We start from the raw sequence: 11866 nt of genomic DNA on the forward strand, positions 1-11866 counted from the left end.
TCATTTGCTCATTTCGATTCAACTGCCGTTCATTTTGATAGAACTGCCGTTCAGTCGGGTAATTACAAAATTACATCTGTCACATCTCTGTTGTTCCTCACTTGCACTTGCTCCGAAATAACATATTTACTTATTATTATTGCAATAATTGAAATGACAGCTTTGTTCTGTTAAGAGTAATCAATCCCAAACATTTTGGAACTACATGTTATATTTTTAAATTTAGCGAAAAAATGTTGGGAGTTCATATTTAAATGAGTACTGAGAAATGAGTGACGAGTTGCATACTTTTTCTTAATACATTGCATATATGTATTTTTTTTCTTTCCAATTTTTTGATGAGGGGGTCTGAAAAAAAGTTATCACAATCATATAATAAATTATGTACTCTGTAAGCGCATTTTACATGAACTACACTGTAGTTAGATTGTTTGTCATTGATATTATCATATATGTAGCTGTAACCACCACCTTAATCAGCAGAACGAAAAAAAAGAGCAATTAATTATAGAGTACCAGAAAAATCTACGCGAAAGTTAAAGAAAAGATGTCATTTATATTTAATTTCTATTTTTAGTTGTGGCGGCCATATTGATCAACAGACCGAAACTATGATCATTGTTTTATAGAAATCTATCCAAGAATCATTGCAATAGAGTTTAAAATAATTAAGCAGTAGATTTCGTTTAAAGCTCCTGGCCTCCAGATGATAAAATGAAGAAAAAAATCAAGTAAAACGTTAATACTAGTCTGGTAAGGTTTAATGTGTAAATCTATTATTACTGACATCTTAATTGAAGAAAGAATGTTGACAAAAGCGTCACTATATTGTGTTTCTTCTTTGTATTATTCATATATCAGTAGTAGTAGTAGCCAATAATAATAACGAAAAGTTAATTTATTAAACATTTTGACGTGTCACAACAGTGGTTTGGAAAAATCCCGGGATCCGGTACGCTCGGTGTAGTATAATAATGTTCCTTCATGAGAAGGCCCTAGTCATATTTAAAATTTAAATCGATATGGTATAACTAATAAATTATAATTCTAAGTGCAAAAAATTACTACAAATATCAAAACGAAAGCATTTTATTTGTTTCCTTCTATGTTTGATACGATCTCGAATTCTGTGCGTTCCGGTCACAAACCGCGATATTGTCCTGGTCCTAAAAAGAAACCCAAAGGAATGAATTACGTAGTTAAACAGTAAAAAAGAAGGTATATCCCATTTGGCAGAAAAGCTAACTAATTGTTTTCAGGGCAAAAATGTTAAACTATGATCATTTTGAAGTGTCATTGTAATATATTAGCAAGCCGGTATTTGTTTCTCTTATCTTTTGGCCCCGTGTTCACAAAGATTTAAGGATCAGGATCAAGATAAGGATCAAATCTAAATACTTTAATAATTTCTTCATTGTTTATCCTCATAAATTAATATAAATTTGAAAAATTTAAACTGGAATTGCAATGGCAAGTTTAGGAAATTTTAGTATAAATTTATTGTTATTTCTGCAAGATACCAGCATTTTACAGTTGATCCAAATATTGATCCTGATCCTAAAATTGATCCTTATTTTGATCCGAATATTTTTGTATTTGTTTTGTTTAATGTTGTTTTTATCAAAAACTTGTTTGGTTTCTTTGCAAATCAGCAATTTTTTACATTTTGAATATTTACCATTTAATTCTAGCAAAACACAATTAATCTAAGTAACATATAACAATGAAAATAAAATCAGGATAACTTGATCCTGATGCTGATCTTTTCTTAATGAACACAAGGCCTGGAGGCGTGCTGCTTTAAAGGTTATTCTTTATTTAACAGGCGGCCATCTCATTCAGTAGACGTAAACAATTTTAAACAAGAGGGCCATGATGGCCCTGAGTCGCTCACCAGAAACAACTGCTTATCAGTGTTGGAATGTCAATATATTCTTTTAAATTTGAGCATAGAATATGTTTAAACAATAATTTGAAAAATGCCATGACCATAGGCATTTAAGCTTTAGCTTAAAGGGGGCCAATCAAAATAATATGAGCAAACTTGATAAAAGACTACCTAAGAATGCTACTAAGTTTAGTGATCATCTCTCAATTATTTCAGTAGGAAATGATGTTCGGAGGCTTTTTTCTATTTTTAGCTTTAGTGGCCCCTAAAAGGGGCCAATAAATTTAATATATGCAAACTTGATAAAAGAGTACCCAAGAATGCTACAGACAAAGTTTGGTGATCATCCATTAATTAGTTCTGTAAACGTATTTCTATTTGTAATTTCAGCGGCCCATAAAAGGGGCTAATCAAATTAATATGAGCAAAATAAATAAAAGACTACCCAATAATGCTACAGACAATGTTTGGTAATCATCCATCAATTAGTTCTGTAGCAATAGACGTTTAAATGTATATCTATTTTTAATTTAAGCGGCCCCTAAAAGGGGCCAATCAAATTAATATGAGCAAACTTGATAAAAGACTACCCAAGAATGCTACAGATAAAGTTTGTTGATCTTCCATCAATTAGTTGTGTAGAAATAGACATTTAAAGGTATTTCTATTTTTAGCTTTCGCGTCCCCTGAAAGGGGCCAATCAAAATAATATTAGCAAAGTTGATAAAAGATCTCATAAAAATGCTACAGACAAAGTTTGGTGATCATCCATCAATTAGTTCCCTAGAAATAGACATTTAAAGGTTTTTTTTCTATTTTTGTATTTTCTGATCGTAAGATCAGTAAATACATAGCTAACATCCACGGTCTAGCACAAAATTTCCTAACAGTCCTAACAACGCAAAGTAGTTCTCACTCAAAACTGCTTAAAAACCAGCAATTTAAAAGAAAGAATAATTTTAAATGTAGGCGTTTAACGAATTACAGTGCATTAAAAGTTTAGATTACTCAATAGAAATATGAGGTTACAATCACAAATTTCGCGGATGAATATCTTTTTTACCCAATGAAAAATGTTCGGCTATTTCCGTAAAGCTTCGGATTATCATGAATATCATTTTAATCAATGAAAATGCTATTTTTAGCTATGCCGATTACCGAATACTCCAGAGCGTAGTACACAAATAAATCTGACTGTCGAGTAGTGGGAGAAGATTTTCGATAAATTATTTTCATCAGTGTTAAACAACACGTTTATCGTGAACAAAATACCTCGAAATTAATAAGGATTACAAACACGAAATTTAGAATTACATAATGTATTCGTTTTTATTCAAGGTTCATATGTATAACTTCGCCGTGGTGCAGAGGTAATCGGTCTCGTTGAGGGTGTGAGAGGCCTATGGTTCAAATCCTAGTTGAGGCAATTCTATTTTTTTTTTCATGCAAAATTCCATATGTAAATCTCAAACTGTTATATAGAAGAAAATCAAAACGCTGTCGCTGCGTAAGATGAATTATAGTATATAAAAATAAACTTATACAGGAAAGTACATACAGATAGCCAGTATGATTTAGATTGCAAAGATCGGAAAATACCATAGAGCTGCAGCCCTTTGATTAGATTTTGCGGCCTCTAAAAGGGCCAATCAAATTAATATGAACAAACTTGATAAAACACTTCCCGAGAATGCTAGAGACAAAGTTTGGTGCTCATCCATCAATTAGTTCTGTAGGAGAAGATATTTAAAGGTTTTTCTATTTTTAGCCCTAGAGACCCCTAAAAGGGGCCAATCAAAATGATATTAGCAAACTTGATAATGATAAAAGACTGCCTAAGAATGCTACAGACAAAGTTTTGTTATCATCCATCAATAAGTTCTCTAGAAAAAAAACATTTAAATGTATTTCTATTTTTAGCTTTAGCGGCCCCTTAACCCTTTACCACATATATACGCGAAACAACGCACTTTCGACCCCCCCCTTCTTTTAGGTCTCAAATAGTGAAAATGTCCTATTTGGGCCACAAACATAAGTTTTCGTTTGAGAAATGTTGCTAAACAAATTGAGCACTTTTTCGGCGCCGCCACCCATCCAAAAGATACATCAGGGGGTTGCCAGAAGGGGGATGTGCCCCCTTCTGTTAGGGGTTTTGAAGGGGGCGTAGTCCCCCTCATCGCCAAGAAAATTTTGTACTTGTGAGAGGCTAAAAATGACCCCAGGTCGATGATAATGTCACGTTTAACCAACGCTGAAAAGCCTTTGACTCTATCTCAATCCCTAGAGAAGTTGCAGCACTTTGAAATAAATTTTGATGGAAAAAATCGAGGCAAAATAGTGATTTTTGGCAATTTTGAGCTGTCCCCTCGTTGCCATGGTAACAGGAAATTTAAGACTGAGCATGTCGTTACAAAGGCAATGGTCCAGTCAACATTTGTGCCAAGTTTGGTTAGTATTGAAGCATTTTTCATAGTTTCATAGCAGTTTGAACTTGTAACAGGAAGCTCTTCAGTGAAAACGGCCATTTTCACAATATGCTCATGGGGGAAAGGGATAACTAAAAAAAATATAAATGTTACAAAACAACAATTTTTCACCAAAATAAGGTGAAAGACCACATGTTAACATGGAAAAACTAGTTTTTAGGTGATTCCAAAGTTTTTCATCATTTTTTGTTAACCCTTTACCACATATATACGCGAAACAGCGCACTTTCGACCCCCCCCCTTTTTTTAGGTCTCAAATAGTGAAAAAATGTCCTATTTGGGCCACAAACATAAGTTTTCGTTTGAGAAATGTTGCTCAAAAAATTGAGCACTTTTTCGGCGCCGCCACCCATCCAAAAGATACATCAGGGGGTTGCCAGAAGGGGGATGTGCCCCCTTCTGTTAGGGGGATTTGAGTCCCCCTCATCGCCAAGAAAATTTTGTACTTGTGAGAGGCTAAAAATGACCCCAGGTCGATGATAATGTAACTTTTAACCAACGCTGAAAAGCCTTTGACTGTATCTCAATCCCTAGAGAAGTTGCAGCACTTTGAAATAAATTTTGATGGAAAAAATCGAGGCAAAATAGTGATTTTTGGCAATTTTGAGATGTCCCCTCGTTGCCATGGTAACAGGAAATTTAAGACTGAGCATGTCGTTACAAAGGCAATGGTCCAGTCAACATTTGTGCCAAGTTTGATTAGTATTGAAGCATTTTTCATAGTTTCATAGCAGTTTGAACTTGTAACAGGAAGCTCTTCAGTGAAAACGGCCATTTTTCACAATATGCTAATGGGGGAAAGGGTTAAAGGGGCCAATCAGATTAATATGAGCAAACTTGATTAAACACAACCCAAGAATGCTAGAGACAAAGTTTGGTGATCATCCATCAATAAGTTCTGTAGGAGAATATGTTTAAAGGTTTTTTCTATTTTTAGCTCAAGAGACCCCTAAAAGGGGCCAATCAAAATAATATTAGCAAACTTGAAAAAGACTACCTAAGAATGCTACAGACAAAGTTTTGTGATTTTTCATTAATTAGTTCTGTAGAAATAGACGTTTAATTTTTTTTCTATTTTTAGCTTTAGCGGTCCCTAAAAGGGGCCAATCAAATTAATATGAGCCAGCTTGATTGCTACAGACAAAGTTTGGTGATCATCCATCCATTGGGTCTGTAGAAGAAGATGTTTAAAGGTTTTTTCTATTTTTAGCCCTAGAGACCCCTAAAAGGGGCCAATCAAATTAATATGAGCAAACTTGATAAAAGACTACCCAAGAATGCTACAGACAAAGTTTGGTGATCATCGATCCATAAGTTTTGTAGAAAAAGTTGTTTAAATGTTTTTCTATTTTTAGCTCTGCTGACCCCTAAAAGGGGCCAATTAAAATGATATGAGCAAATTCAAGTGTAACTGTCACAAGAATGCTACAGACCAAATTTGAAGTAAATCGGCTTAGTAGTTTCAGAGAAAAAGACGATTGTTGACGCATAACGACGGACGATGGACACCGGAGCATCCCCCTTTGATATCAATAGCTCACCCTGAGCCTTCGGCTCTGGTGAGCTAAAAATAGCCACTTAAAAGCATTACTGAATGAATGACATCAAAGAGAAAGAACAGTTACCTATCGTCCCTCTAGCCACATTATTACTGTCCTGTGAGTGCGGACGGACAGACAGACGGACGGAGGGTAAACCTAAAGTCCGGTCCGGTAAACCGGTAGGGGCCTAACAATTGGCATATCAATATAAAAGTTCTGATGCATTTTGGGACATTTCTTATTATTTGAATACACCAATTTACCAGTTTGCATAGAAATTGGAACCTAGAAAACAAACTTATTGTGCGTGCTCTGTTGAGCCGTATTTTACATGTATTGAAAATACAAAACCGTCTTTTAAAATAAACATTTTGTAAGTGTAAATTTTTTTGAAAATTAGGAGGGTAAAAAAACTTTTTTTAAAATGTTCTTAAAAAAAAAATTTAAATAACCTTTATAAAAAATGGGGGGAAAGAGGGAGAAATGTTTTTTCATTTTTAAAATCATAATGTTTATGCTTTTTAAATGGCAATCTTTTTTTTTAAATAATTAGAAAGGAGGGGGTAAAAATTTAAAAAAGGAAAAAAAAATATGAAGACATTAAAAGGCCCTTTTTCAATAAAATGTTTTCTTTTATTTCTTTCTATTTAAATAATTCAAAATCATTATTTAAAAAACAGCTTGAAAAAATTTTCAAAAACAAACATTGTTTTAAAAAATATTCTGTTATTTCATACCATAATTTTTTTAAAATTTATTTTATTATAACATAAATAACATTTACTTACTTGTTTTCGACTCTTCATATTGAGACTGTCGCATTGATTCTGTCTCTGCTGTGACATCTGCATTATGACAGTGTAATTGAGTGAATATTAATATCAGCAATAAGTAGTTTAACTTAGAAAAAAAAAAGATTTACATTATCTGCATTTAAATTAATTTATATTTCACATGACAGGTTTGGTTACTTTAAAACAAAACAAAATTAAATTGAAAATTGCGAAGATGTGAGATTTGATTAATCATTATATTTATTACAAAAACAAAATTTCGTTCTTAAGAATAAGCAAAATCAAAAGTTCAATAAAGTTAAAAATTAATATTAAGTCGCATGATTGCATTATAATGATAAATAATGAGAATGTTGTTGAACATTATAGTGATTTAGATAAGAAATTTAGTATGACTGAATAATAATTATACATTTAAATAGTGAAGTGTCACAAAAGTCGTGTGCGACGTACCTTTTCTAGTTTCTTCCTTTAATTCCTGTATTTGTTTAGTATGGTCATGTATTTGTTTATCATGTTCAGACGTTTTCTTGTTTAATTCATCAATACTCTGTGCATGCTTTCTCACAGTTTGACTTTGCACATTCAGAGTACATTTTATCTTTTCGTCCTCCATTTTCATCAATTTTAAATCAGCTTCTACCCCCTTTTCTAACATTTGCCAGCTGTCTATGGCCTTCTGAACCCTTCTCTCCGCCTCCGGATCGAGTGGATTAACTTTAAAGTCATCAATCATCTGTTGTAGGTGTGGTATGGGAGACACCGCCGAGTTCAACCTCAAAAGAACCTGGAAAATCATGAAATGCGTCACGATTTCATGCTAAAACTCGCCATGCTAAAACTCACATTAAAACATATTTCTTTAAACCCAACCAAACAATACACTGTTTACAGTGTCTATTCTAGGATTCGAGAAATATGGGTGATTTTATCCAAAACTGAGAATTTATTACATTTGTTGATTTTTTCCCTTCTTTCTCTATGTAAACATTTCCCACTGCCTCTGAAAAAATAGGGGGAATTCTCAAAAATATGAGTGAATCCCCCCATCCGCCCTCCTAGAATAGACACTGGTTTATGAATGTATTGTATACTTGAACAGATATCATATTTATTTTTACCATTGTTAATGTATATTCTGCTAGATATTATATTCCATGGTATGCTCTTTATTTTATAACTTTGCTTACTTTGCTTTGAGCTCCGCTATGCTTGGTAGTTTCATTCCTGTTATGTTCCTTGCTATGAAGGATGTCCGTGTACGAGCAGAGATTAAATGATAGAATTATTAATTTTATTGCTATCTACTGTTTTACACCGGTACTTACCCCCCCCCCCACCCCGCATTAACTTCCAATACATACGTAAGTTAAGTCGCGTGCTTTAAAGATATGCTATTCTCAAATTTTATATTTGGAAACACTGATCATAACTATACAGTCTCTCTTTTGAAATGTAGAATAAACATCTTGGACATACACAGAGGCAATACGTCATGTTTAAAACTCTAGACACAGTATGATTACATAATGTCATTTAAACATAAATGTCAGTTTTTTATTAGGACTGACCAAATTTATTTGACTAGTTACAGGAAATGCAGCTCTCCAAACATAGTTTAAACATTCATTTATTCAAATTATACATATTCAGAAAGTCTTTAATAGATTTTAAAGAATTTCTGAAAGTGAAAGTATTTTGCCCAAAGATGAGCATAGTATATATTTAAGTTAACATTTTTAATCCTTTCCCTTATGAGCATATTGTGAAAAATGGCCGTTTTCATTGAAAAGCCTACTGTTACAAGTTCAAACTGCTATTAAACTATGAAAAATGCTTCAATACTAATCAATCTTTGCACAGATGTTAAGTGGACCAATTTTCTTTGTAACGAACATGTTTTCATTCTTAAATTTCCTGTTACCATCGAGGGGAGGTTTCAAAATTGCCAAAAATCACTATTTTACCTTGATTTTTTCCATCAAAATTTTTTTCAAAGTGCTGCAACTTCTCAGGGATTGAGATAGAGTCAAAGATAGAGTCAAAGGCTTTTCAGCGTTGGTTACACGTTACATTATGATCGACCTTGGGTCATTTTAGCCTCTCAAAAGTCCAAAATTTTCTTGGCGATAAGCTGGACTACCGCCCCCTTCACCCCCCCCAAACAGAACGGGGCACTTCCCCCTTCTGGCAAACCCCCTGATGTATCTTTTTGATGGGGGCGGCGCCGAAAAAGTGCTCACTTTTTCAGCGACATTTCTCAAGCGAAAACATGTTACTGGGACCCAAATAGGACATTTTTTCACTATTTGAGACCCAAAAGAGGGGAGGGGGGTTCGAAAGTGCGTTGTTTCGCGTATATGTGAGGTACAGGGTTAACTTGCTCTTAATTCATTATTCAAAAATTGTTAAACATACGTTTGACATTTCTAAAGAATGGATTTCTTAGGCATAATGTGCCTCAAGGAATAATGCATAAACATAACCTACTATGAACTGAATTGAAAGGAAAAAATAGATTAATTTATTAGTAAAATAAAATTCCATCCTTACCTGTTCGATCTCCGTCCACTTTGTTGTAAAGACAGGCAGTGTTATTCCACTTGTTGAAGATATGTGACTGAGCTAAAAAAGTAAGAGAATGTTAGATATGTATTAATATAAAATGAAAAGTTGCAAGGGATGACAAAAAAATAAATAAAATATGATAGTTGCATACAAGACAATTGGCTAAATATAAAATTATGAAGCCAGTCTTTTATATCATGGATATGTTTCGTAGTTTAATTTTATGTATTAAATGAAGACGTTTCTTACTTTTAGATATCATGAAACTGAAGATAATACTAAATTAGTAGAATCATTAAGTTATACAGAATAAAAAACAAAATTATTATCTTTCTTAGGATTTATAGTTCTATACTCGAAAAGCTATTTCAGCAAAAATTCTTTTTTATACGTAATAATTTACACTTGACGTCAAATAGATTATTTTTATTCACAACTAGATATCACAAGAACTCAAACCATTAAAACTTAACTAAGGATCTCATTTCTCATTTACCTCGTTCCTGTACATTTTCAGACGGGAAATATCAGCCTCAACTGAGGTATCACCTTGTGCAGGAATTGAGTTCCATTGAAAGTTCTTGTTTAGCCCGAATGACTTGATGTTTCTAAGGAGACATATGATTAACGTGATGTCTAGGTCTGTTGTAGCTGGACCGCTGCCACCTGATGGAAACAGTAGATCATATTGTACCTGCGTAATTATCCCGCGTGTTCTTAAGTTTGTAATTGTTTGTCTTTCATTCTTCAAAAATGCGACAAGAGGGACATTTTGCATTTTTTGATTGAACATATTCCTAAGTATAAGTAGTCCTCCGTCTATAATCAGCATTTGCAGACGAAAAAGACGACAACTATTCTGCTGCGCCTTTGAAGACATTATTTGACTTGGGGTTGCCATTTTTTCTTTTTGTTATCAGACCATCATTTCTGTAATTACATAAATAAATTCATGATCATTAAAACAACATGATTCGTGATTTTGTTACCTTACCCAAAGAATAAATCAACTGCCAATAAAAAACTTACTGCTTTTTCTCAGACAAAGGCAACAATTATAAACAAATGTACTGATACTTTCCGTCCTTACTATGTTTTCAATATAAATTTATTAAGCAAGGATGTAAACCCGTCTGCACAATTAAGTCAGTCTGATATTTAAGGGATTTTTTTTAAATAATAATTTACAAAAGATATATGATACTTGCTTTTATTTTTATTACTTCTACTACTGTAAAGTGTGGAATAAAATACAGCAGCGGAATTGGTCTCCCTTATATTGTCTTGTTAAAATCGAAATAATATCGGTCTCTGCGGTTTTGATGACGACAAATCTCCAAACTGGTATTAAATTGTTGATATATACCGCTCAGACATTTTATGTGTTTAAATAAAAGTCAGAACGACATTTATAATACTCCCCTTCTTTCTGTGTTTACATATTTATCTTACAAAAATACAAAGGAAACTGCTATAGGGAATAACTACGAACAATGTATGCATATTGACACTCATAAGAAGGGCTTATAATGTACCTTTATAAATATTACCAATTTACCATAAAGTAATTTAAATTTGTAAACTTAAACAAGATATGTTTGTAAAACATGTATGCCCCCTATCGGTAGCCAATTAGTCAAGGTTATTATGCATGACTTCTGACCCAGTGAAAAAACAATTAAATAAGGGTTAACTACTTGGTTGACTACAAGGTAGTAATTATTGTACACCATATGCAGCAATTTAAAAGTACAAATCTTACCAAATAATATATGCATACATTTTATGAATTATGAAGGCCCCTATACAGACCTTCAAAATGTGTAAGTACCAAAATGGCATTTTTAGGCATTTTTAGGTTTTTAGTTATTGTCAGAACCGTCATTATAGTACAAGGTCAATATGACAGACGCCCAAAAAATCAATGGTCATGACCAATCATCAATCATAAGTGATACCAAGGAAGTTTTAGCGTTCTTTAGTTATTGATCAGAAACCGTTTTTAAGTACAAGGTCAATGTGACCTTTGATTGACCCTTGACCCCAAAATTCAATAGGGGGGGGGGGGTCATCTACTGGTCATGACCAATCACAATACCAAGTTTGATGTTCCTAGGCCTAAACGTTCTTTAGTTATTGATCGGGGAAGCCGTTTTTACCTACAAGGTCAATGTGACTTTGACCTTTGACCCCTTGACCCCAAATGCATATAGGGGTCATCTGCTGGGCATGACTAATCACCAATACCAAGTTTGAAGTTCCTAGGCCCAAGCGTTCTTTAGTTATTGATCGGAAACCGTTTTACCTACAAGTTATTTGACTCTTGACCCCAAAATCCAATAAGGTCATTCCCTGGTCATGACCAATCCCATTACCAAGTTTGAAAGCTCCTATGCCTAAGCGTTCTTTAGTTATCACTCGGAAACATTTGGTTACGACCGAAAGACCGACAAATGCAAAAGCAATATACCCCTCTTCTTTGAAGTGGGGGCATACCAATTGATGAAACTGGTTTAGGGAAAACACAATATATGTTTCAAAAGGCTATCATGGACAGAATTTTACATATCAAAGTTATTCAGACACTAA

General features: G+C 33.5%; 1 protein-coding gene across 1 annotated transcript; it reads right to left on the bottom strand.

Moving 5' to 3' along the window:
- Positions 1–6703: 6703 nt before the first annotated feature.
- On the bottom strand, positions 6704–10178 carry LOC132729955 (uncharacterized; the record flags this gene model as incomplete). Its single annotated transcript, XM_060715796.1, has 4 exons — positions 9774–10178; positions 9263–9334; positions 7163–7496; positions 6704–6760 (listed from the first exon to the last, which is right to left on the bottom strand). Coding segments are annotated over exons 1-4 (868 nt in total), but the record flags the coding sequence as incomplete, so codon positions are not given.
- Positions 10179–11866: the final 1688 nt, after the last annotated feature.

Source organism: Ruditapes philippinarum, unplaced genomic scaffold (genome assembly GCF_026571515.1).
Source record: "Ruditapes philippinarum isolate M1 unplaced genomic scaffold, ASM2657151v2 ctg13232_1_1_1_1, whole genome shotgun sequence".
NCBI classification, from domain to species: domain Eukaryota; kingdom Metazoa; phylum Mollusca; class Bivalvia; order Venerida; family Veneridae; genus Ruditapes; species Ruditapes philippinarum.